Genomic DNA, 27,010 nt, shown 5'->3' on the forward strand with positions numbered 1-27,010 from the left:
CAAGAGACTTTGAATGCTTTTCCTAGGATGTGGATGTTTGGATTTTCTAGAGAAAGTGATCTCTCTTCATATTCTGCATCATATCTTCAAAAATACCTTTGCCCCTTTTAATGGTTCCATGGTCCTCTTAGTCACTAGAAACACATCACGTTCATCTTTGACTCCTTCCTCTCTCATGTTCTGTATTTAATCATTTACCAACACCTGTTGATAGTCCCGTTTTTCTGCTTGGTCTTCTGCCACTACTCAAACATTCCCCATGATTCAGTTCACAACTTACCCTTCTCCCCATACTGTCCAAGAAAAAAACTGGACCACATATTTTTTAATCACATTTCCAACTTCCAGATTCCACTTTTCCCTAAAACAAAAACCCTGCCTCATAGTTTGTCCCCTAGCCTAAATCCTCTCCTTGAACACAATTTATCTAACTCAAATATTCTGCTCCTTCTTGTCTGCCTTGCTATAATTTAAAAGGAACATTTCCAACCCCATTCCTAACTGGTTTCCACAGTTGATGTCTTGATGGAAGCAATATAGCATAGTGGCTAAAATACAGAATTGGAAACTTACTGCCAGGATGTATCCCAGCCCCACTACTTAATATCTGCATGACTTTGAGTCTGTTCTTCAGTTCCCTCATCTGTCAAATGAGGGTAATAACAATCATGTCTCAGGATAATTGAGAGAAGATAGAACAGGTAGATGGAATGTGTGTGTGTCTAATAGTACCTGGTACATAAAAAACCCCATATTAGTAGTGGCTATTAATGATGTTGCTTTTTGTGTAGTTTTTACATCTCTTGCTCAATTTCTTCCCCTAGTTCTCTGGGACCCTGTGTCCTTTCTGTTTTGTTCGTAATACCACTCTTATCCACCCTTTCCTTGACGTTCCTACTTTTACTGCTACAGTTTAAAGTAAATAGGAACATGGGAAGCTTGGTATGCATTAATAGGGAATATACTGTCAGGGTTTTTTTTTTTTTTTTAGAAGAATTCTTCATGTTTTAGTCAGTTACTCTTATCCTTTCTAGATCCTTTAAAATAGAAGGAAGTCAATAGTATGATGTGATATTGAAGACTTTGTAATCAAAGGTCTAGACTTCAATCCTGACTAGTACTAAGACACACTGAGCAAGTTAAATAATTTATTTGAGCATCAGGGTATTTACATGTACAGTGAGAAAAAAGGCATCTCAGAATTGTGATGGTCAAATGTAAATTATACACTACTACAGAAAGGTTAGTTGAAAAGCATGGTGGCTTCAGATTTTTATGCTTTGTTGTTGGAACTCTAGGAATGATTGAAATGACTCACAAATTTGTAACTACAGCCTACACCTAACCTTTGGGTTCCAAACACACATGTCCAATTGTCTCCCCAATGTCTCCTCTTGAATACCTTGGATGCCCCCTTCAATCTGTTCTCCACAAAGCAGCAAGAATATTCTTTTGAAAATATAAATGAAACCGCATGTTCCTACTTAAAATCCTTATTATTTCCCATTATATCTAAATTCCTAGTTGTGGCCATGATACCTCTTTGATCTAGCCCCCTCTATTTCTCCAACTTCACGTCCTACCATTTTTCTCTTTTCCCATAACACTTCCACCCAGAAACTTCCTCAAGTTTCTTGCTAATTCTGTACTCTCAAGCTTTGATACATGCTGTGCACTTACCTGGACCACCCTCCTAACTTTTCTCCTGGCTGGTTCCTCTTCAGTCTTCACTTCTCAAAGATCTAACTACCCTGTTTAAGATGTTTCCCTCCTACCTCTCACCTGCCATCCACCAACATAGTACCCACAATTGTTCTCCATTACGGTGGGGTTTTTTTTTTATATTTCTTTTCTTATCTATTAACTATCTTCCCCCCCATCCCCGCCCCATTGCCCCCACATGGTAAATTCCAAGAGTCAAGAACCTGTGTTTCCTTCATCACTGTACATGCAGCATTCATTTCAATGCTTGAGTTAAATGAAAGAATGAATGAATGAATGAAACGAAAGGTAAAACATGCTAGAAGACTTTTAGGATCACTCTTTTTTTTTTTTCCATTTATTTTTATTAGTTGGAGGCTAATTACTTTACCTCATTGCAGTGGTTTTTGTCATACATTGAAATGAATTAGCCATGGATTTACATGTATTCCCCATCCCGGTCCCCCCTCCCACCTCCCTCTCCACCTGATCCCTCTGGGTCTTCCCAGTGCACCAGGCCCGAGCACTTGTCTCATGCATCCAACCTGGGCTGGTGATCTGTTTCACCCTAGATAATATACATGTTTCGATGCTGTTCTCTTGAAACATCCCACCCTCGCCTTCTCCCAGAGTCCACAAGTCTGTTCTATACATCTGAGTCTCTTTTTCTGTTTTGCATATAGGGTTATCGTTACCATCTTTCTAAAGTCCATATATATGTGTTAGTATACTGTAATGGTCTTTATCTTTCTGGCTTACTTCGCTCTGTATAATGGGCTCCAGTTTCATCCATCTCTTTAGAACTGATTCAAATCAATTCTTTTTAATGGCTGAGTAATATTCCATGGTGTATATGTACCATAGCTTCCTCATCCATTCGCCTGCTGTTGGGCATCTAGGTTGCTTCCATGTCCTGGCTATTATAAACAGTGCTGCTATGAACATTGGGGTGCACGTGTCTCTTTCAGATCTGGTTTCCTCAGTGTGTATGCCTAGAAGTGGGATTGCTGGGTCATATGGCAGTTCTGTTTCCAGTTTTTTAAGAAATCTCCACACTGTTTTCCATAGCGGCTGTACTAGTTTGCATTCCCACCAACAGTGTAAGAGGGTTCCCTTTTCTCCACACCCTCTCCAGCATTTATTGCTTGTAGACTTTTGGATAGCAGCCATCCTGACTGGCGTGTAATGGTACCTCATTGTGGTTTTGATTTGCATTTCTCTGATAATAAGTGATGTTGAGCATCTTTTCATGTGTTTTTTTGCCATCTGTATGTCTTATATTATGATCACTCTTATATTCCAAGTTGTGATTATAAGCAGATTGTAGCCTTGTCAGGAGGTAAACTTCAGTTCAGTTCAGTTCAGTCGCTCAGTCATGTCCGACTCTTTCCGACCCCATGAATCACAGCATGCCAGGCCTCCCTGTCCATCACCAACTCCCGGAGTTTACTCACACTCATGTCCATCGAGTCGGTGATGCCATCCAGCCATCTCATCCTCTGTCGTCCCCTTCTCCTCTTGCCCCCAATGCCTCCCAGCATCATGGTCTTTTCCAATGAGTCAACTCTTTGCATGAGGTGGCCAAAGGACTGGAGTTTCAGCTTCAGGATCAGTCCTTCCAGTGAACACTCAGGACTGATCTCCTTTAGGATGGACTGGTTGGATCTCCTTGCAGTCCAGGGGACTCTCAAGAGTCTTCTCCAACACCACAGTTCAAAAGCATCAATTCTTTGGCACTCAGCTTTCTTCACAGTCCAACTCTCACATCCATACCTGACCACTGGAAAAACCATAGCCTTGACTAGACGGACCTTTGTTGGCAAGGTAATGTCTCTGCTTTTTAATATGCTATCTAGGTTGGTCATAACTTTCCTTCCAAGGAATAAGTGTCTTTTAATTTCATGCCTGCAATCACCATCTGCAGTGATCTTGGAGCCCAAAAAAATAAAGTCTGACACTGTTTCCACTGTTTCCCCATCTATTTGCCATGAAGTGATGGGACCACATGCCATGATCTTAGTTTTCTGAATGTTGAGCTTTAAGCCAACTTTTTCACTCTCCTCTTTCATCAAGAGGCTCTTTAGTTCTTCACTTTTTGACATAAGGGTGGTGTCATCTGCCTATCTGAGGTTATTGATACTTCTCCCTGCAATCTTGATTTCAGCTTGTGCTTCTTCCAGCCCAGCATTTCTCATGATGTACTCTGCATATAAGTTAAATAAGCAGGGTGACAATATACAACCTTGACATACTCCTTTTCCTATTTGGAATCAGTCTGTTGTTCCATGGCCCGTTCTAACTGTTGCTTCCTGACCTGCATACAGGTTTTTCCAGAGGCAAACTTAGCAATGTGTATTAAAGTACACAGGACAGAGAAACTGAAAACAGTGAAACACTAGTATGAGACTGCTGAGTGAGGCCCACAATAGGGAACAAGAACATGCAGCACTCACTGTCTAAACAGCTGCCCACATTTGAAGCAGGTATTCCTTCAGTCCTGCTTCCCTCGTGTCTCAGACGGTAGAGAATCTGCCTGCAGTGCAGGAGATGCAAGAGATATGGTTTCAATCCCTGGGTGTTGAAGATCCCCTGGAGAAGGAAATGGCAACCCACCCCGTATTCTTGCCTGGGAAATCCCATGGACAGAGGAGCCTGGCGGGCTACAGTCCACGGGGTTGCAAAGAATCGGACACAAATGACACACACACACACACCCCTTCAGTCAGGACCAAAAGCTGGACAAAACTGGGCTTAACATGGTCAAAACCTCCAACCCTACTTTCAGGCCATATAAGTAAGACACACGGAAGAGGAGGATGAGAGAATCATTGGAGCCACAACTTAAAAAGCTCCTGGAGAGCACTGTGGCTTTTCCTTTCCTTTTTTTCCCCCACCCCACTCCAAGTTGGGCTTTCTTGGTGGCTCAGACGGTAAAGAATCCGCTTTCAATGAGGGAGACCTGGGTTCGATCCCTGGAGGAGGGCATGGCAACCCACTCCAGTATTCTTGCCTGGAGAATTCCATGGAGGAGCCTGACGTCCATGGGGTCACAGAGAGTCGGACACAACTGAGCTACTAAGCACAGCTCGCTCCAAGTGAACAAGGCTCCAACAGAATCGGCTAGAGAAACTGTAATGACTAAGGAGAGCTGCGATCTCTTCCCTTTCAGATCTGTTGATCTGCCCTGCATCTACCTGCGTGAACAGGAAGATAGACACTTGGGGAGAAACAATTGGAGGAAGTGGGCTGAAGTGTACTCCTACAGTTTGGCATGGCAAAGAAGTTTCTATGAAGTCCATCCATGCTGGTAGAATGTACTGTCCAGGTTTGAATCATTTTGACACCTACTGGGAAAAGAAATTCTAGCAACAAGAGGCAGGATATACTTCAAGGAGTGGGAACTGAGAGAGATCAAGAGAGAGAGAGAGCCGCAGATTGATCTCCATATCAAGGAACTGTGCGGTGGAGAGGCTGCCTCTGAGTTTCTAGGAGAACTCAATGTGCCTATTAAAGAGCGAACACTTTGATGCAATATGGATAGTACTTACCTAGTTAAGAGAAATGAAGGCTTTTCTTCCCTAATCTCCCTTCCAGTCCCCAACACCACAGAGGATGGGTCTTGAAAAGAGAAGGAAATAATTGGCTAAAAACAACTCCACCTTCCCTCTTGAGTTCCTGAATCACAAGTTCAGCCAGAGAACATTTGCCTGGGAACTGATATTAGAGCTTGAAACTAGACAGACTTTTAATAGCCAAAAGTGTGAAAGAAGAGTTAAAGAATATGCTCCAGATGTCTTTAGGGGACTTGCTACCAGTGCTGCTTAATCACCTAAGGATCTCATTAAAACAAAAATTGCAGTTCAGCTAGTCTGAGATGAGGCCAGAGACTGCATTTCTAACAAGTTCCCTGGGGATGCTGCTGATTCTAGAATCACACTTTGACAAAATAGGCACTGTAAAGCAGGAGAGGGAGTTTCAATAGTTGGCAGAAAGGAATAGAGAAAAATATTAGGAAGGTTATATAGAATACCCATTTTTGTAGATCAAAAACATTTGAATATTTATAATTTCCAAAAAAAATCACAAAAATTCATTCAATAAAATGTGAAACACACTATTAAATAATTTCCCCACATTCTAACAAATACTTAAAATGAGAATGCATAGATAAGTGCGATATGAAGTAGTTCTGATCTACAGTGGCAAGCATGAGTACTTGCTAGAAGAGTGTGTTTATGTGCATTCTTTGAAAAAGGCTGAGGCTGGAATCAAAACCAGTCACCTCTATTATGCTATAATTTTATGAATTTCACAATGTTTAAGTTTTCATGAACTGTGCTTACGTGTAAAAACTACTGCCACCTGCTGGATTTGTGTTGAGTTATAAAAAAGAAGTATGAATCTTTTTATTCAAACTTCTTAAATACTATTAGTACTTCCTCTGCTAATTTTAACTCAAAAAAGAAAATAGGTAAATATCATGGGCTTACTAAAAAAAAACAATTACATTTGGGGGAAGCTTTTGCATTCAGTTTCAATTGGAAGGGAAATAATGAGTGCTAGTCGCTCAGCTGGTTCTGACTCTTTGCGACCCCATGGACTGTAGCCCACCAGGCTCCTCTGTCTGTGGGATTCTTCAGGCCAGAATACTGGAATGGATTGCCATTGGCTTCTCCAGGGGATCTTCCAGACCCAGGGATTGAACCCGGGTCTCCCATATTCAGGCAGATTCTTTACCACCCCAGCCACCAGGGAAGTCAGGGAAATAATGTCTATATTTATATGCATTAGATGGCATTAAAGTTACATTTTAACTTTATGATAATACGGTTTTTCCTTTAATTTCCCACAACTGTTTTATTTTCAATAAGAATCTTTCCATCCATTTTTTTAAGACTCTTAGAAGTTGGACCTTATAGGTAATTATTTCTCTGATATGTGTGCTAACAACACTATAATAAACACCGTTGTGTGCGACTCTCAACTTTGCTTCTCAACTTTTCCTCCCTTCATCCAAATGTGTATATTTCAAAAGCCTTACTTTGCTATCTCAGAAGGGGTCTTCCTAATTCTTTACAAAGTTAGATCATTTGATTTTACCTTATCTGATAAAATAAATTATTACCACCTAACTCAGTGTGTGCTGCAAAGCAGAGTAAGCTGACAAGATTCGTATAGTCAAGGCTATGGTCTTCCCAGTGATCACGTTCGACTGTGAGAGCTGGACGATGAAGAAGGCAGAACACTAATGAATTGATGCCTTCAAACCGTGGTGCTGGAGAAGACTCCTGAAAGTCCCTTGGACAGCAAGGAGATCAAACCAGTCAATCTTAAGGGAAATCAACTCTGAATACTCATTGGAAGGAGGACTGATGCTGAAGCTAGAGTATTTTGGTCACCTGATGCAAACAGCTGACCTACTGGAAAAGTCCCTGATGCCAGGAAAGACTGAGGGCAGGAGGAGAAGAGGGCGCCAGAGGATGAGATGGCCAGATGGCATCACTGATGCAATGAACATGAACTTGGGCAAACTTTAGGAGATGGTGAGGGACAAGGAGGCCTGGTGTGCTGCAGTCCATGAGGTCGCAAACAACTGGGCGACTGAACAACTCAATCTGTATTTAACTTTCCCTCCACTTCATCATCCTCTGCTGCCTCTATGATCCCTACCCACCCCTAAGAACAGCAAATACCCTTTTCTGACTTCATGTTATATTGCCTCGTGCATGCTAAATCGCTTCAGTCATGTCTGACTCTGTGCAACCCCATGGACTGTACCCACCAGGTTCCTCTGTCCATGGGCTTCTCCAGGCAAGAACACTGGAGTGGGTTGCCATTCCCTTCTCCAGGGGATCTTCCCTACCCAGGGATTGTCTCTCATTGTCTCCTGCACTCTTTACCACTAGCACCACCTGGGAAGTCCTAAATTGCCTCAGTTCTCACCAACTTATTTTTGTAATCTAATCACTTAAACTTAGTCTGGATTTCTCAAAAACATCAGTGAATATCCAAAATCACAATGATGGGTCACCAATACAAACAAACTAGAAGACTAGAATGTGTTTTTAAACTATTACGTGCTGGATTTACCACCATTTTCTCTAAAAGTGGTGCCAGTTATTAAGCCAAGATAAAACATGCTGCAGGTCTTCTGCAGTGTCCTAATAAGTATTTTCTCATGATGAATTCTTCTGAGATTACTATTAAAAGATATGTTAGCCTCACAACATACTTTTCTCACTTCTCATGATTTAGAAACTTACATGTTTTACAGGTCTAATGATTCAATAGCCTGTCTACTTAGTAAGCTAATACTTTCTAACAATAATAGAACTATTAAAAATTATAACAATGAGTAGAGATGTTTCTTAGTACTTTTTAGAATCTTTAAATTCATTTTTCCATTGAGTGCTTAATTTTTTTAATAGGTAAGAGATTTCAAAGAAAAAGCATATGGTCATAAATTTAAGTATTTTCACTCAAAGCCTCTAAATTATAGACTTTAATATTTATTAAATTAAATTTCATGGTTCTTTTTCATCATTTTTATTCACATGCCTCTTTGGAAGTGATTAAGCAACACAGAGGGCTTGTAATATATTTGTTATTGTCCAAAAAGGATCAGAAAAAGGATAAAGTACAGACAAATATTAAGGGTTCAGGACAGATTCTAGTTTTGTTGGAGGCAATAAATATTCTGAAATATCTGGAAGTTTTTGTAATTACATATAAGCTATAATTCTAACATGAAAATGAAAATAAATTTATCTATAAATATTCTGATCTCTGATTATAAAGGCAGTGACAAAAACACTCCATATATAAACACTTTAAAGCTATTTATTAAATATTTCTATTTGGTATCTTCATTATCACTGTTTGAGCTATCAGTGTCATCATAAATAGAAGTGTTTCTAATTGAAGATACCATCACATCTACAATGCCTTTTTGGGGGTTTTCTTCCAAATCAGTCTGTATTGCTCCAACTTCTGCTAGCTTCCATTCAAGTTCTGCAAAAAATAACCCATCAATAAATCAGATAAAAATCTTGGAACATCTATATGAAACAGAAGTTGACTCCAATAAAATTAATGTGGAAATGATGATATATTTAGAACTAAATTACAATGAAAGTACTATGTCAAAATACACATGGGATATAGCAGAGTTATACTTAAAGGGAGAAATTATGGCTAACATTTATTTTTAAATGACTGAAAATAGTTCTTTGAAAGTACAAATCAAGGAGATAGAAAAAAAATTAAAGTAAATCCAAGGAAAGCAGAAAGAGGGATATAATGAAGAAGAGACTTTAGCAAAGGTTGAAAAGCAAAATCAATGGAGGTGACTAACAAAATTACAAGTTGGTTCTTTGAAGAGACTAACAGACACACCTTAGGCAAAAAAGATCACAAGAAAAAGAAACAAACTAAACAATATAAAGCATTATATGGAGCAAAACCAAGATAAAGATTTTAAAGCCATGAGACTACTTTGAGAAAAAAGTATGCCAATACATTTGAAAATTTTAGTAGGAAAACTTTAACAAGAAAATGTGAATTATGTAAACATACTCAAGAGTGAAACTGAAAAAACTGAACTGATAACAAAAAACCCCCAATCCTGCAAACTGCTTATTTTGTTAAATTTATTCCTAAGCACTGTGTAAATGAACAGAACATTTGTGAGGAAAATTACAAAATAAACTTAAGAGGAAAATTACAAAATATAATACAACTGACCCTTGAACAGTTCAAACAGGTTTGAACTAGAGGTTCGCTTGTATGTGGATTTTTTCAATAAATGCATATTATAGTACTACACAATCCATAGTTGTTTGAATCCAGATATGCAGAACCGTAAGTACAGAGGGCCAACTTTAAAATTGTGTGTGGATTTTTCACTGCATGGGGGTTAATATTCATAACTCTTGTGTTGTTCAAGGGCCAACTGTATATACATTATATTTATGATGTATATAAAAAAGATCAAAATTAATGACAAGCTATATCTTATTCATGGATAGGAATAGTCACTATTATTAGGATATCAAGTCTTCAACAATTAATCTTTAAATGTGATTCTAATAAATAACCAGCAGGATTTTTCACAGACTAATTCCAACATTTATATTATATTTTGAAAAAGACTTGCCCTACTAGAGAAAGCTAGATTGTTAGGAAGATACAGTAATTAGCATAATACTGTACTGATTCAGGGATAGACAGAAGAGACCATTGGAACATAGTAGAAATTTCAGAAACAGATTGAAGCATCTTTTTTTAATTCTGAAAATGACATAGGAGATATCAAAAGTCAGTGGGGGGGAAAGACACCTCACATACATTAAGATGGTTACTATTTAAGAAAACAAAGGGAATGAACAGGTGTTGGTAAGGATGTAGAAAAATTAGAGCTTCTCTGCATTGTTGGGGGGAATGCTAGATGGTGCAGCCCCTGTGGAAACAGTATGTGGTTGCTCAAAAGTTAAAGTAGAACTGTGTATGATCCAGCAATTCTACTTCTGACTATATGCTCAAAAGAACTAAAAAGAAGGACTAGAATAGTTTATTTGCATAGCCATGTTCTTAGCAGCATGATTCACAATAGCCACAAGGTAGAAGAAACAAATCTGTCCATCAACAGATTAATGGGTCTGTCCTGTAGCTCAAAGGGTAAAGAATCTGCCTGCAGTGTAGGAGACCCAGGTTCGATCCCTGGGTTGGGAAGATCCTCTGGATCTTCCAGAGGCAACCCACTCCAGTATTCTTGCCTGGAGAATCCCATGGACAGAGGAGCCTAGCGGGTTACAGTCTGTGGGATTTCAAAGAGTCAGAACGACTGAGTGACTAACACTACACTAAAATGTACTATAAAAAATACAATGGAATATTATTCAGCCTTAAAGTTTTAAAAAGGAAGGAAATGCTGACACGTACTACAATACAGATTAATCTTGAAGACGTTATGCCAAGTAAAATAAGCCAGTCACAAAAAGACAAAACTACATAACTCATTTATATGATGTACTTTGAGAGTAGTCAAATTCAGAGTTAGAAAGTAAAATGGTGGTTGCCAGGGGCTGGAGGGACCAGAGAATAAAGAGTCACTGTTTAAGGATATAGAGTTGCAACTCTTTGCAAGATGCAAGGAGTTCTTTAGATGGATAATGGTGATGATGGCACAACAGTGAAAATATACTTAATATCACTTAACCATATACTTTGGGCTTCCCTGATAGCTCAGTTGATAAAGAATTCACCTGCAATGCAAGAGACCCCGGTTCAATTCCTGGGTCAGGAAGATCCACTGGAGAAGGGATAGGCTGCCCACCCCAATATTCTTGGGCTTCCCTGGCGGCTAAGTTGGTAAGGTATCTGACTGCAATGTGGGAGACCTGGGTTCAATCCCTGGGTTGGGAAGATCCCCTGAAGAAGGGAAAGGCTACCCATTCTAGTATTCTGGCCTGGAGAATTCCATGGACTATATATAGGGTCGCAAAGAGTCGGACACAACTGAGTGCCTTTCACCAACCATATACTTTAAAATGATTAAGTAATATAACTTATTTATTCATAAATTAAGTTCTGGATATATAATTTATTGCAGGGTAACAATAATTAATAATACTGTATTATAAATTTTTAATAATTCAAATCATGAATTTCATGTTATGTGTATTTTTAAATAATTAAAATTTTTTTTCAAGTATTACAATTTTAAAAAGTATAGTCCAGATAACACACTACTCATGATAGTGACTTTTTAGTGAGGCAGGGAGGGGAATAGAACTAGGAATTGAAATATAGGCAACTTCAACATCTGTACTGTTTATTTCAATAATAAACAAATAGCTGAAGGAAACATGAACAAATGTTCACATTTGTTATTTTGGGTAATGATTACATGAATATTTTCTATATAACTGTTTGTATACTTATGTATTTTTTCAATTAAGAGGATAAGGCACAACAGATGGCCAGCAAACATATGAAAAGATGCTCAACAATGCTCATTATTAGAAAAATGCAAATCAAAACCACAATGAGTTATCACCTCAAACTAGTCATAATGGCCATCATTAAAAAAATCTACAAACAATTTTTAAAAAATCTACAAACAATAAATGCTGAAGAGGATGTTGAGAAAAGGGAACCCTCTTGCACTGTTGGTGGAAATGAAATTGATTCAACCACTATGGAGAAGAGTATGGAGATACCTTAGAAGAGTAGGAACAGAAACAGAACTACCATATGACCCGGAAATCCTACTATACATCTTGTGAAAAGATATATGTATCTTGTGAAAAGCATAACTGAGACAGACACATGTACACCAGTGTTTGCTGCAGCACTGCTTACAACAGCTAGGACATGGACGCAGCCTAGATGTCCATTGACAGATGAATGGATACAGAAATTGTGGTACATATATACGATGGAATGTTACTCAGCTCTCAAAAAGAACGCATTTGAGTCAGTCCTAATGAGGTGGATGAACCTAGAGCCTATTATACAGAGTGGAGCAAGTCAGAAAGAGAGACGCAAATATTGTATACTCATGCCTGTGTATGGACTGTAGTCAGATGGTGCTGAAGCACCCATCTACAGGGCAGCAGTGGAGACACAGATGCAGAGCATAGACACGTGGACACAGCGTGGGAGGGTGAGGATGGGGTGAATGCAGACAGCAGCATGGGAACACACACATCACGATATGTAACACAGATAGCCACTGGGAGTTTGCTGCACCGCACAGCGAGCGCAGCCCAGTGCTCCGTGACAACTGAGAGGGGTGGGATGGGAAGGGAGAGGGGAGGGGGGAGACTGAAACAGATCACCAGTCCAGGTTGGATGCATGAGACAAGTGCTTGGGCCTGGTGCACTGGAAAGACCCAGAGGGATTGGGTAGAGAGGGAGGTGGGAGGGGGGATCGGGATGGGGAATACATGTAAATCCACGGCTGATTCATGTCAGTGTATGACAAAACCCACTACAATATTGTAAAGTAATTAGCCTCCAACTAATAAAAATAAATGAAAGAAAAAAAGAGGGAGGAGACATATGTGTACCTGTGACTGGTTCATGTCCATGTGTGGCAGAAACCAGTACAATATTATAAAGCAATTATCTTGCAATAAAAATTTAGAAAAATATACAATAAATTTCAGCCCTGGGGGAAAAAAAAAGAGGATAAGGCACAAGCTGAAAAAGTAAGATGGTAAAATAAAGAGGAAAGGGAAATTCTGGAACAATTAGAATTCTGGAAGTCTTACTAAGGCCAAAAACAGTTTTAGGGGAATGATACAGTGAAAGAAAGGCTGTTAAAAATAGCCGTTCACAGTGGCTTTAATATGATAGTAGGAGAAAAGATTTTAATAATACAGAATTAAATCAGCTCCAAGAAATGACTAACTGAAGAGTTAGGTCTTAGAACCAGGTTTGGAAGTAAACATTATTAGAGAATGTAACACTACAAAGCCCTTTGCTGTGTACTATGAAAAAGAAAATAGCAGAAGGCATAGTTCTTGCACCTGTTAGGGAGACAAAACTCAAAGGGAATGGGTTAACCAACAAAATCTGAGACTATGTAGATAAATGGAAAATAAGTTGTCTATAGAATATATGCTATAGAATCAGTAGAGAAAATGAAAACAGGTTATTAACTGGTCCAACATCACATAATGGATTAGATGGAAACCTAAGAAGGAATAGGGTTTGGAAGGAAGAATAGGGCAGGGTAGGGTATTTAGGCTACAGAGAAAGACTATGAAATAAAGTATTGGGTTGGCCAAAAATTTCGTCCAGATTTTTGTAATATTTTATGGAAAAACCTGAACAAATTTTTTTGGTCAACCCAATATAAAGGCACAAATGAGTTAAGTGTGTTTGAGATAGTGGTTGAAGACCAGCTTGGTTGGAGCAGAAACTGCAGAAAACACTGAGAAATACAACTGGATAGATGGGCTGAAATTTTTAAGCATATGATTCTGAATTTTTAATGTATTTGAAACAAAGAATCATTAAGGATTTAAGTAAGTGGGTGTTATGATAGTATTATTGTAGGAAAATTAATCTGAAGGCATTTAAGAAGAAACTAGAAACAAGGAAAAAGCCTAACATTTTATGAAAATAAATTTTCATGATATTTGTTAAGTTATGTAAGTTTTCTTAACAGGCAAATTTGGAAAGTAACATCATTACCTTCGAGCTTGAGATTTATACCTCCACATTCTATAATTCCAATGAATTTGCCTTCTATTTGACCATTTTTATAAACAAAAATGGTTGGTAAACAATTGTCATGGTAGTGATCAATACAGCTATTCACAATGGCTTTAACGAATTTAGTTTCAGGAAACTTTCTTGCTAGGAGACTAAGATGCTGGTTAACCAACAAACACATTGGGATGCTAAAAAGAGAAACAGTACAGACAACATCTTTAAAAAAACAGGCTACTTATCTCCATCTAATAAAATAAGACATTTCCATGACAAAAATATATCTTTAGATTTTCTTTCTTTTTTTTTCATTTATTTTTATTAGTTGGAGGCTAATTACTTTACATCATTGCAGTGGTTTTTGTCATACAGTGACATGAATTAGCCATGGATTTACATGTATTCCCCATCCCGATCCCCCCTCCCACCTCCCTCTCTACCCGATCCCTCTGGGTCTTCCCAGTGCACCAGGTCCAAGCACTTGTCTCATGCATCCAACCTGGGCTGGTGATCTGTTTCACCCTAGATAATATACATGTTTTGATGCTGTTCTCTTGAAACATCCCACCCTCGCCTTCTCCCACTAGATTTTCTTTTAATATAAGATTGCATCAACTGTAATCCTCTATTTTTACCTTTAGTAGTGATAAACTATAGAGTCTGATTTTCATTACAAAAACTGTTATAGGCTGGGAATGAAGCTTGCTACCATGGGAATTTGCAGCCTAACTAAGGCTAACCACATTTGACTTGGCAGCAGTGTAATCGAGTACAATGTAATTGAGGAACCAGTAAGTTCCTAGTTTATAGGACACTGAGGGGGAGGGGAGGAGAAAGAAAGAAAAAAAAAACAAAACAAAACAGGACATGTCTAGGGGATCCTTAGCAGTTCTGACTTGAAACCAGGGGACCCAACTCTTGGTCATAGGTTATTTCCACATCAGAAGTTTTTATCTCAAACTTCCTTGAATTCCTTTAATTCAAACTTCATCCACCCTTTTCTTTGACATGCCATAATCCTATTCCCCAACACCCAGAACTGTTCATCGGAAATTTAAAATTGATTGGAAATGTAACCAAAATTGGCAATTCTTCCAGCTCTATCCTTTAACTCTCATTACACTCATGTTTTAATTAGTCACTTTAAAAAAAATCACTTTTCTCTATCACTCACTCACAGCTTTATTAAATTCATTCAAAGCTAATCCTCAGCTTTATCCCACACTCCTTCCATTTCCTATGGGGCCATTCTTTATTTGTTATCCTATTTTCTTAAGCTATCCTTCTCTACTCTACATAAACATATTCAAAATACTAAAAAAATTTTAAAAAGTCCTTTTTCATTCTCTCTCCCTCTAATAACTACTCTTTCCTGGTCACAGCCCAGATGAAAAAAGATTAAAAAAATCTCTATGTCGTTCACTTCCCTTCTTAAAAGGCTCTCCTTTTTTGATTGCTGTGATAACTTTTTCTATGAATTTCCTTTTTACTCCTTTGACTTACTCCTTATGTCAATACCCTAAATACAGATATTCCTTATAACTATGTCCTAGACCCTCTTCTCATTCTAGACACATTCACTGGACATTCTTTTTTTTCCCCACTGGGCATTCTTTAAAAAACAAATCAAAACACTAAATTTGATACAAGTGTATCTCTCCTTCATCTTTATATGCATTTTCTCATCATTCATATGGAGCATATTTGAAACAATACAGTAGAGGAAAGAAAGACTACTGTGAACCATGTTAATCAGAGAAAAGGTCTTTGTCTAACAGACAAAATTAGTACATTCTTCTCTTGTACTACATCTTATATGTCCTTTCAATACATACATCTATAGATAGATAGATAGATAGACAGATAGATATACACATGAAATGTTTAATTCGTCTCTTGTACTATACCATAAAAGCATCTTATTCCCATTCGTATTCTCAACTCCTGCAAACCGTCACAGCTATAGTTGAAGTTGAAGCTCTCTTAAGGGAGTGGCTCATACCAGGACATACTGCATGCTGCAGGCAGGTGGTAACCCTCCTGGACTTTATCCACTTTCCCCCTCTATATTTGTTTATGCACACTGCATATTTTATTATAATTAACAAATAAATAAAAACATGACAACAAAAGTCATTGTAGTTCTGAAGAATATCAAATGCATGCTTTGGAGAAACATGATAAATGTGAATCACTTAGAAGAAAATTGTTGTGTAGCTCACTGTAAGCCAGACAAATATAAATCTCAGAGGAATAATAAAGATTTCTGCACTCAAATTGCTTCACGTGTACTTGTGAGTTCTTGCTCCATTTTAAACAAACTCTGAAAACTGAAATCAATGGTTATATACTAGGTCTTATCAATATTGGGGGAAGACTTTGTATATTTTTTAATTTGTCTTCTCTTTGCCAGTTTCTGGCTTTTTATCATCAATTTTTTTGCTAACCTTGTTTGACAAATTAGAAAAACTCAACAAAATGAGTATAAAGGGAACATATCTCAACATAACAAAGGCCTGATATGACAGGACCACAGCTAATTTCATATTCAACAGTGAAAAGCTGAAAGCCTTTCCTCAAGGTGAGGAACAAGGCAAGGATGCCCACTTTAATTCAACATAATATTGGAAGTCCTAGCCAGAGCAATTAAGCAAGAAAAATAAATAAATAAAAGGCATCTAAATAGGAAAGGAAGAAGTAAAGCATGGCACTATGACTTGGTATTATATGTAGAGAACCCTAAAGACTCCATCAAAAAATGGTTAGAACTGATAAAATAATTCATTAAAGCTGTAAGCTAAAAAATCAATACACAAAAGTCAGTTATGTTTCTATAACTAAGAATGAACTAAGTTATGCTTCTATACACTAAGAATCAGAAAAAGAAGCAAAGAAAACAATCCCATTTGCAATTGCATCTGAAAGAATAAAATACCCAGGGGTAAAAAACATTTGAAAACTACAAGACATTAATGAAAAAAAAGTGAAAAAGAAACAAACAAATGGAAAGATACTCTGTGCTCATGGATTGGAAATATTCATATTACCCCAATCAATCTACAGATTCAATACAGTCCTCATCAAAATTCCAATGGAATTATTCACAGAAATAGAACAAATAATCCTGAAATTTGTAAGGAATCACAAAAAAATCCAAGTAGTCAAAGCAATCTTGAGAAAGAACAGCAAAATTGGAGGCCTCATGTTTCCTGATATTAAACTGTATTATAAGGCTATAGTCATTATAGTCATAGTTACATTATGTAACTGGTAGGAACACAAACACAAAGAAAAAAACACGTGTGCAAAGACCAACAGAAAGCACAGACCAAAAATAAACCCATACTTATATGGTCACTTAATTTATGACAAAGGAGGAAAAGAACACACAATGGGAACAAACAGTGTTGGGAAAACTGGACAGCAACACACATAAAAATGAAATTTGGCCACTATCTTACATCATACACAAAAAATAACTCAAAAAGGATTAAAGATATAAATGTAAGACCCGAAAGCATAGAACTCCTAAAAGAGAACATAGGCAATGACATAGATCTTGGTGATAATTTTTTGATTTTGACCCAAAAGCAAAATCAATGAAAGCAAAAATAAATAAGTGAAACTACATTATACTAAAAATCTTCCGCACACCAAAAGAAACCATCAACAAAATGAAAGGCAACCTGCTGAATGGGAGAAAATATTTGTAAATCATATACCTGATAAGGAGTTAATACCTAAAACATATCAAAGAACTCATAAAACTCAATAGCAAAAACCCAAAGAATCTAATTTAAAAATGGGCATAAGATCTGAATAGACATTTTTCCAAAGAAGATATACAGATGGCCAACAGGTACATAAAAATATACTCAACATCATTAATCACCAGGGAAATGCAAATGAAAACCACAGTGAGATACTTCACACCTGTTAGAATGGCTATTATTAAAAAGACAGGAAATAATAATGTGGCAAGGATGTGGAGAAAAGAGAATTCTTGTGCACTATTTGCTGGGAATGTAAATTGGTTCAGCCACTATGGAAAACAGTATAGAAGTTCCTCAAAAAATTACAAATAGAACTACCATATGGTCTAGCAATTCCATCTCTGGCTATTTAAGCTGGTGAAACACTAACCTGAGAAGATATATGCACCCCCATATTCATTGCAGCATCATTTACAATAGTCAAAATATGTAAACAATCTGAGTGTCTATCAGTGGATGAATGGACAAAGAAATTGCAGTATATATAACTGAATATTATTCAGCCATTAAAAAGAATGAAAATTTCTCATTTGGGACAACATGGATATACCTATAGGGTATTATGATAAGTGAAACAACTTAGAGAAAGACAAATGCCATATGATCTCTCTTATATGTGGAATCCAGAAGGATGCCAGAGGGTGGGAGAAGTGGATAAAGGGAGACCAAAAGTAAAAAAGTCAAAGCAGAGAATTGCATAACAATATATTTTTTAAGTTAAATATTTTCTTTCCATCTGACATATATAAACATACATTAACTTAGCAATCTTTGATATTGGCTCAGGAGCTTCTCCTCTACAGCTTTTCTCATCTAAACTAGACAATAATGCATTGTCTTCCATATCTTCTTAGTGCATGCAGGTCATATAGGTATATGCATGGATAATTCACTTTGCCATGCAATAGAAGCTAATGCTACATTGTAAAGCAAGGATGTTGTGCAGTTTCTACACGGCACCCGACTCTGTAACCCAGTGAACAGCAGCACGAGGCTTCCCTGTCCATCACCATCTCCTGGAGTTTGCTCCGACTCATGTCCATTGAGTTGGTGATGCTATCCAACCATCTCATCCTCTGTCCTATCCTTCTCCTCCTGCCCTATAAATCTAATAAAAATTAATTTTAAAAAAGAAATCATCTTAACAGTAAGTGATGTTATATATCAATTTATGTAACAAAAAGCTAAGAAAAACAAAGTGCATACAGTTTAATTTATATTTCAGAATATATATACAGACAGATAAGTACAACTTGTTACAAATCTAGATACTGCTTTATTTTACTGGATGGCATACTTAAAGTAATATTAGAAATATTTACTATCTAACTCAAATCAGTTTTCTACATAAAACCATGACATTAATACTTTATAAGCTTTATTTTCCCTGAAATTGGTGAAGCCAATCCACAAATATCTAATTAGAAGAATTTTATGATTACTGCCAGAATAAGAGCTGAGTCAGTGGTATGACCCCACTGGCAGTGGTCTTAATGCAGGAGGCAGGTGGGAATTGGTGGCTGCAGTGAAAAGTATGGAATTAGGAGACCATGGCACTACAGATTGTGGTGCAGGGAGAAAATGGTTGATTGAAAGTTCAAACTTGGTGTTGGGGTTTGAGGGCCAGAATTTAACCCCAGAAGAACTGAAAAAATTAAGGGATATCAGAAAACAACTTATGGGCCTAGTTATGAAATTTGAGGTACAAAATAGGGCAATGGGGCATACAAACAAAGCTAGTGGAGGTGATGGAATTCCAGCTGAACTATTTCAAATACTAAAAGATGATGCTGTTAAGGTGCTGCACTCAATATGCCAGCAAATCTAGAAAACTCAGCAGTGGCTACAGGACTCGAAAAGGTCAGTTTTCATTCCAATCCCAAAGAAAGACAATGCCAAAGAATGTTCAAATTACTGTACAATTGCACTCATTTCACATGTTAGCAAAGTAACGCTCAAAATTCTCCAAGATAGGCTTCAGCAGTACATGAATTGAGAACTTCCAGATGTACAAGCTGGATTTAGAAAGGGCAAAGAAACCAAAGATCAAATTTCCAACATCTGCTGGATCATAGAAAGAGCAAGGAAATCCCCCCAAAAATCTTCTTCTGCTTTATTGACTACACTAAAGCCTTTAACTGTGTGGATCACAACAAACTGGAAAATTCTTAAAGAGATGGGAATACTACCAGACCACCTTACCCGTCTGCTGAGAAACCTGTATGCAGGTCAGGAAGCAACAGTTAGAAGCAGACATGGAACAACGGACTGGTTCCAAATCGGGAAAGGAGTACATCAAGGCTGTATATTTTCACCCTGTTTATTTAACTGATATGCAGAGTACATTATGCAAAATGTCAGGCTGGATGAAGCACAAGCTGGAATCAAGATTGCTGGAAGAAATACCAACAACCTCAGATATGCAGATGATACCACTTTAATGGCAGAAAGAGAAGAAGAACAAAAAAAAAGAACCTCTTGATGAAGGTGAAAGAGGAGAGTGAAAAAGCTGGCTTAAAACTCAACATTCAAAAACTAACATCATGGCATCTAGTCCCATCACTTTATGGTGACTAGATGGGGAAATAGTGGAAACAATGACATTTTATTTTCTTCGACTCCAAAATCACTACAGATTGTGGCTGCAGCCATGAAACTAAAAGACATTTGCTCCTTGGAAGAAAAGCTATGACAAACCTAGGCAGTGTATTAAAAAACAGAGACATCACTTTACTGACAAAGGTATGTGTAGTCAAAGCTATGGTTTTTCCAGTAGTCATATATGGATGTGAGAACTGGACCATAAAGAAGGCTTGAGCACCAAATAATTGATGCTTTTGAATTGATGCTTTCAGCATGTGGCAAGTCAAAAAAAATAAGCATGAGACTTGATACATCCAAATGCACTGCATGATCCCTGATTAGGGATCAAAAATATATGTATTATAGAAATATTATTATGATTATTTAAAAATACATGTATTTATGAAAGAGATTCTGAAGTTAGTTGGAGAAATTTGAGTAAGGACTGGCTGGGTATTAGATGGGGCTTCCCTGATAGCTCAGACGGTGAAGAATCTGCCTGCAATGCTGGAGACACAGGTTTGGTCCCTATTAGGAATTATGGTTAATTTTGTTTGGTGAGAAAATTATATTATGGTTATAAAGAAAAAAACCCTTAGGATTTTGAAGATGCATGCTGAGATACTTAAGAGTAAAGCACCATGTAATTCATTTTGAAATGGTTCTACAAATACACACATATAAATATACAAACAAAACGATACAAATATGGCAACATGTTCATTGCTGAAATCTACCTAGCTGGTATGTAGGGTGCTCATTTTATCATTCTTCCTACTTTTTTCTACGTTTGAAATTTTCTATAAGCTTTTCAAATTAACTGACAAAGTACTTATTTTTCTAATAAGTATGAGAAGTTCTTTAAGTTACACATGAAAATACAATAATTTAGTCCTTGAAGCCAATGACTCTATACATATATTTTTCTTTTTTAATTGAAGTTAGCTGATTTACTTTATTTTGTTTTCTGGATTAGTCTTTGTTATATGCTTTACCCAACATTAAAACAAAAAATATGTATCTTAAAACATTAGAGTATTAGATTTTTACAAAAAGCTACAGTAATTACCTTGATCTGTATAGATGAATTATAACCCACACATCTTTTTCTGCATTTGTGACTTCATTCACATACTGATTTCCAGAAATTTCTCTTAATTCCCCAAATTTTTGTTTTTTCTTGAGAACTTTCCATTCCTGTAACCGCTTTTCTCTAGTTAAAAAAAATTAAATTACATAAAAATATTGTTATATTATTAAGACTATTCCCATATACAGTAATAACCTATGGATGGAACAGAATGCTAGTACATACGAACCTCTTTAAAGAATAATAATTATTAATGGTTTTACAAATGGCAGTTCCTCTTTTTACATGGTTATTTGCTTTATCATGGGTATTATAAAATATAAGAAATTAGCTATTGATTTAAATTTATTTTTATTTAAGACTAAGTCAATTATAGTTATTAAGAGTTTATTTAGACATTGGACCAACAAATTCTCGTATACAGACTAAATAAAGGGAGAGTATGCAGAACAATAATAACTAATGTTTACTGAGAGTTTACTATGTTTCCAGGCACTGTTTTCAGCATGTTTATTAATTTAACCTTGCAAAAGCTTAATGAAGTTAATAGTATTATTATTTCCAATTATAAGATCTTAGCTTTCATGCTAAACTGACTTTCAAAGTCTTTAGTGAACATGTATAATTACTTGTTATAAACATATTGCAGGTAGACAGATGACAGAGAAGAGTGATTATGAGTAGGAACTGTAAGGTCAGACTAAACTGGGTTTAAGAGTCAGCCCCCACTTACTAGTAGCAAGGACTTGGGCAAATTATTTAATCTTTCCAAGTTTCAGTTTAACTCCAATGTGAATAAAACTAAAATCTGCTTGCCTGGGACTGTTAAGATTAAATGTATGCATATAAATTTCTTGGGGTGGTACCTAGCATCATCCCATGAGTGTTCAATAAATGTTGCCTAACTATTCATTTACTGCTGTTTAGTCTTTAAGTCATGTCTGACTCTTTGTGACCCCCATGGACTGTAGCCTGCTAGGCTCCTCTGTCCACAGGATATCCTAGGCAAGAGCAGTGGAGTGGGTTGCCATTTCCTTCTCCAGGGGATCTTCCTTACCCAGGAATCCAATCCACATCTCTTACATTGGCAGGCACATTCTTTACCACTAACCTACCAGGGAAGCCCTATTCATATGCTGCTGCTGCTAAGTCGCTTCAATCGTGTCCGACTCTGTGCAACCCCACAGACGGCAGCCCACCAGGCTCCCCCATCCCTGGGGTTCTCCAGGCAAGAACACTGGAGTGGGTTGCCATTTTCTTCTCCTTATAGAGACCCTTAAAATGTTGTTAAACAACTCTCTCCAAATGTGCACACTTTGATTTAGTTGTTAAATACTTGAATTCATGAAGCGATTCCAAATGGTTCTGACATACCTACAAGTATCTGAAAAGTTACTGACTCTATATACCTAAGGTACCTGAGAGTACTTACTGCCTTGCTTTTTCTCTCATTCACTGCTGGTGGGAATGCAAAATGGTACAGCCACTTTGGAAGACAGTTTGGCACTTTCTCTACAAAACTATACAAATTCTTACCATATGATCCAGTTATTAAGTGCCTTGGTATTCACTCAGAGGAGCTGAACACATGTGCACACAAAAACCTTCACAGAGATGTTTACCGCAGCTTTACTCATAATTGCCAAAAGTTGTAAGCAACCAAAATTTCTTTTAGGAGGTGAATGGATAAACAAACTCTGGTATATCCAGATAATAGAATATTATTCAGTGCTAAAAAGAAAGGAGTTAATAAGCCATGGAAAGACATGGAGAAACTTCAAATGCATATTATTAAGCGAAAGACGCCAATCTAAAAAGGCTATACACTGTAAAACGGTCTGAAGAAGGCAAAACTGTATAGACCATAAAAGATCAGGGGTTGCCCGCAGTTGGCAGGGGAGAGGGATGAACGGGTTGCCGACAGAGGATATTTAGGGCAGTGAAAATAATCTGAGTGGTACTATGCTGCTGCTGCTGCTGAGTCGCTTCAGTCGTGTCCGACTCTGTGCGACCCCATAGATGGCAGCCCACCAGGCTCCACTGTCCCTGAGATTCTCCAGGCAAGAACACTGGAGTGGGTTGCCATTTCCTTCTCCAATGCATGAAAGTGAAAAGCTAAAGTGAAGTTGCTCAGTCGTGTCCGACTGTTAGCGACCCCATGGATGGCAGCCTACCAGGTTCCTCCATCCATGGGATTCTCCGGGCAAGAGTACTGGAGTGGGCTGTCATTGCCTTCTCCGAAATGGTACCATAATTATGGATAAATGTCATGATGATGGTGGTGGTGCTTTAGTTGCTAAGTTTGTGTCCAACTCTTGTGACCACACAGGCCCTCCAGGCTCCTCTGTCCACGGGATTTCCCAGGCAAGTATACTGGAGTGGGTTGCCATTTCCTTCTCCAAAATGTCATCATACATTTGTTCAAATCCAAGAATGAACTGTAATGTGCTTTATGGACTTTGGGTGATTCTGATGTATCTAGGTAGGCTCATCAACTACAACAAATCACTCTGGTGTGCAATATTGACAATGGGGGAGGTTATGCATATGTGGTGGCAGGAGGTATATTAGAAATCTATAACTTCCACTCAATTGTGCTGTGAACTTAAAACTGCTTTTTAAAAAATATTTTAAAAGTTTTTGTCATTGCTGTTTTGTTTTGGCTTTAAATGAGGAATCTGCTTTAAATCAGCAGTATCAAGATGACTACAGAATTTTCTTAAGAACAAGTGAAATTTTAAAAGGGTACAGGTTCCTTTTTCCTTAGATCCAAAGTGACAGTGTGTATGCTAAGTTGCTTCAGTCATCTCCTACTCTTTGCAACCCTATGAACCATAGCCCGCCAGGCTCCTCTGTCCATGGGATTCTCCAGGCAAGAATATCAGAGTAAGTTGCCATTTCCTCCTCTGGGGATCTTTCCGACCCAGGGTCTCGTATGTCTTCCGCACTGGCAGGCAAGTTCTTTACCACTAGTACCACTTGGGAAGCCCCCAAAAGTGACAGCAGAGATACAGAAATAGTTCCAGAATTTGCTGACCAGAAACAGAGTTGTACTTTTGATATGGAATATGCAAGGGAAAGAACTTAACCTCTCTCTTTAATCTTTGTGGCAGAAACTGGATGGTCATCAGAATCGCTTCCTCTCCCAGGACTCACAGGAAGACTACATTTACCAACTTCCCTTGCAGTTAGATTAGGGCCATGAGACTGAAAAATGTTCAATGGTTCCATTAAGTAAAAATGATATGCACATTTCTATACCTTATCCCTGAATGTCCCATCCCCATCTTTCATACTGTCTTCCCAGTCCACAAGCCTGAAGGTTAAAGATTCTGAAATGAGGAAGCTCCTAATAAAAAAAGAGCCCAGAGCTCTCATCATCACCTGGAGGAGACCTGCTTAGAAAAATTATACAACATGCACCATTGGTGAGTAAGGAACTCTCCTATGTGAAACCACTGAGATTTTGCAGTTGTTTGTTATAGCAGCTAGCATTATCTTAATAAACTCTGATGACACAAGTGATTGCATCAGTAGACGTGTGGTTGTTGAACAATCCCTGCATACATTGAATGGTGGTGGTGCTGCTAAGTCACTTCAGTCGTGTCCAACTCTGTGCGACCCGAGATGACAGCCCACCAGGCTCCTCCGTCCCTGGGATTCTCCAGGCAAGAACACTGGAGTGGGCTGCCATTTCCTTCTCCACATACATTGAATAAACTCTAATAATTCACTATATATGATTATATTAATATAATGTTCTATTTGCTAATATTGCATGTAAGATTTTTGCATCTATGTTTCAAAAGTGAGATTGATCTAAAGTATTATTTATCAAGTTGAGGCATGTGGACATCCTACACAAGAATTCCTTGGGAACGGCAGGTTTCACAGATGGGCATATTCCTGAAATTCAACCCAAAGTTACTGCATATTACCTCTCGGTGCTGGTCTCAGGAATGGATATTTTTAACTTTATGTAATGGACAATTATTAACATTTAAAATAGTAAAGAGACCCAGATGTATACATCTTCAATCAAAAATTTCTATTGCCAATAGTCTTTCATCTCTATTCCACTAACTCCCCATTTCAAGGGCTGTTTTGAAGAAAATATAAGACATGTCATTTCATCTGTAAATAATTCATTATATATCTCTATATCTCTAAAAGATGAGAATACTTTGCAAATTTTAACTCACATGGTATAATCATATCTAAAAAATGGTACTTCCTTAATATATTCAGTTATTGTTCAAATAATCCTATTCTCTCCACTTAAAAATATACTTAATTGTGATAAAACATACATAAAATTTACCATGTTAACCATTTTTCAGTCTATAGTTCAGTGGCATTAAATTCTGGTTCCATTTTTTATGTTTATTTATTCAAATGGGGAGCCAAATTAGATATATAGAATGGTTATCATCTCTTTAAATTTCATTTAATACACAGATTTTCTATTTTTTCTCCTAGAAATTTCTTTGAAGTATACCTGAATACTCGTCCAAACTTTCAAACAGTTTGAATTTAGCTTATTATCATGAAATCAATTTATACAAGAAATATAAATTTTTAACAATAAATCTAGGTGACTATTTTGACTAACAAACTTAAGAACTGTTAGTCTATTATTTTCTGTCTGTATTAGCCTTGTCTGATTGTGATAGCAAGATCATATTATCAATAAATATAACAATGGTATATGAAGTAAATTAGTAAGCTTTCCACCCTTATAAAGACAGGGGGATTATTTGGGGATTATTTGTGCCTTCAAAAGTAGAGGAAAATCAGCTCTATAATAAAGGAAACAGGCTATCTTCTTAATTATGCTTTTCTCTCTCTTATTGTGTCAATTTTAGAAATTTTTTCATTAATAAATAATATTTTTAAATGATGTATATGATTATGATCAAATACTCACCTGTCTGGCTTTTTAAGTTCAGTATAATGTTTTTTTAATTTCACCAGTTACTGTGTGTATCAATAGCATGCTTATTTTCTTACAGAGAAGTATTCTCTTTCATGAATACACTATAATTTGTTTATTCATTCACCTTATATTAATTCATCATATTGATGAACTTCTGGGTTGTTTCCAGTTTCTGGCTATTATGCATATTCATGTACAAGTTAATTCTCTCAAGTAATTAAGCAGGAATGTATTTGATAGGTTATATGTTAAATACATATATAAATTTAGAAGAAATTGCCAACGTGATCACATGAAAATTGGAAGTTCTTTCACAATCTTTAGTTTTAAATTTTAATATAATTCATACACAATAAAATTCAACTATCTAAAGTTGAATATCTAAAGTTATATATCTAAAGTGTATAACTGAGTGATTTTTAAAACAGACACAAAGTTGTACATCCATCAGCATGATCTAATTCCAGAATGTTTCTATTGTACCAAAAGAAACCCCATATCCATTTGCAGTTGCTCCCTATCCCCCCATCCCAGGCCCTGGGAATTAACGATCTACTTTCTGTGTCTATAAATGTTTCTATTTTGAATATTTCAAATAAACATAGTCATATAAAACATAACCTTTGTCACTGGCTTCTTCCAGCATTACATTTACAGATTCAGCCTTGTTGTAGTATGTATCAGTTCATCATTTGTTTACGTGGC

General features: G+C 37.1%; 1 protein-coding gene across 1 annotated transcript in view; it reads right to left on the reverse strand.

Annotated features, from left to right (window-relative positions):
• Window positions 1-8,523: 8,523 nt before the first annotated feature.
• PDCL2 (phosducin like 2) overlaps window positions 8,524-27,010 on the reverse strand; it is a 34,757-nt gene continuing 16,270 nt past the window's right edge. Inside the window, exons 4-6 of the mRNA XM_020892168.2 lie at window positions 21,349-21,492; window positions 13,906-14,114; window positions 8,524-8,712 (exon numbers count right to left, since the gene is read on the reverse strand). Coding sequence (XP_020747827.1) covers window positions 8,555-8,712; window positions 13,906-14,114; window positions 21,349-21,492 — 511 coding nt within the window. The 3' untranslated portion in view covers window positions 8,524-8,554. The remainder of the gene's footprint in view (window positions 8,713-13,905; window positions 14,115-21,348; window positions 21,493-27,010) is intronic.

The sequence above is a fragment of the Odocoileus virginianus genome, chromosome 29 (genome assembly GCF_023699985.2).
Source record: "Odocoileus virginianus isolate 20LAN1187 ecotype Illinois chromosome 29, Ovbor_1.2, whole genome shotgun sequence".
Taxonomy (NCBI): Eukaryota; Metazoa; Chordata; class Mammalia; order Artiodactyla; family Cervidae; genus Odocoileus; species Odocoileus virginianus.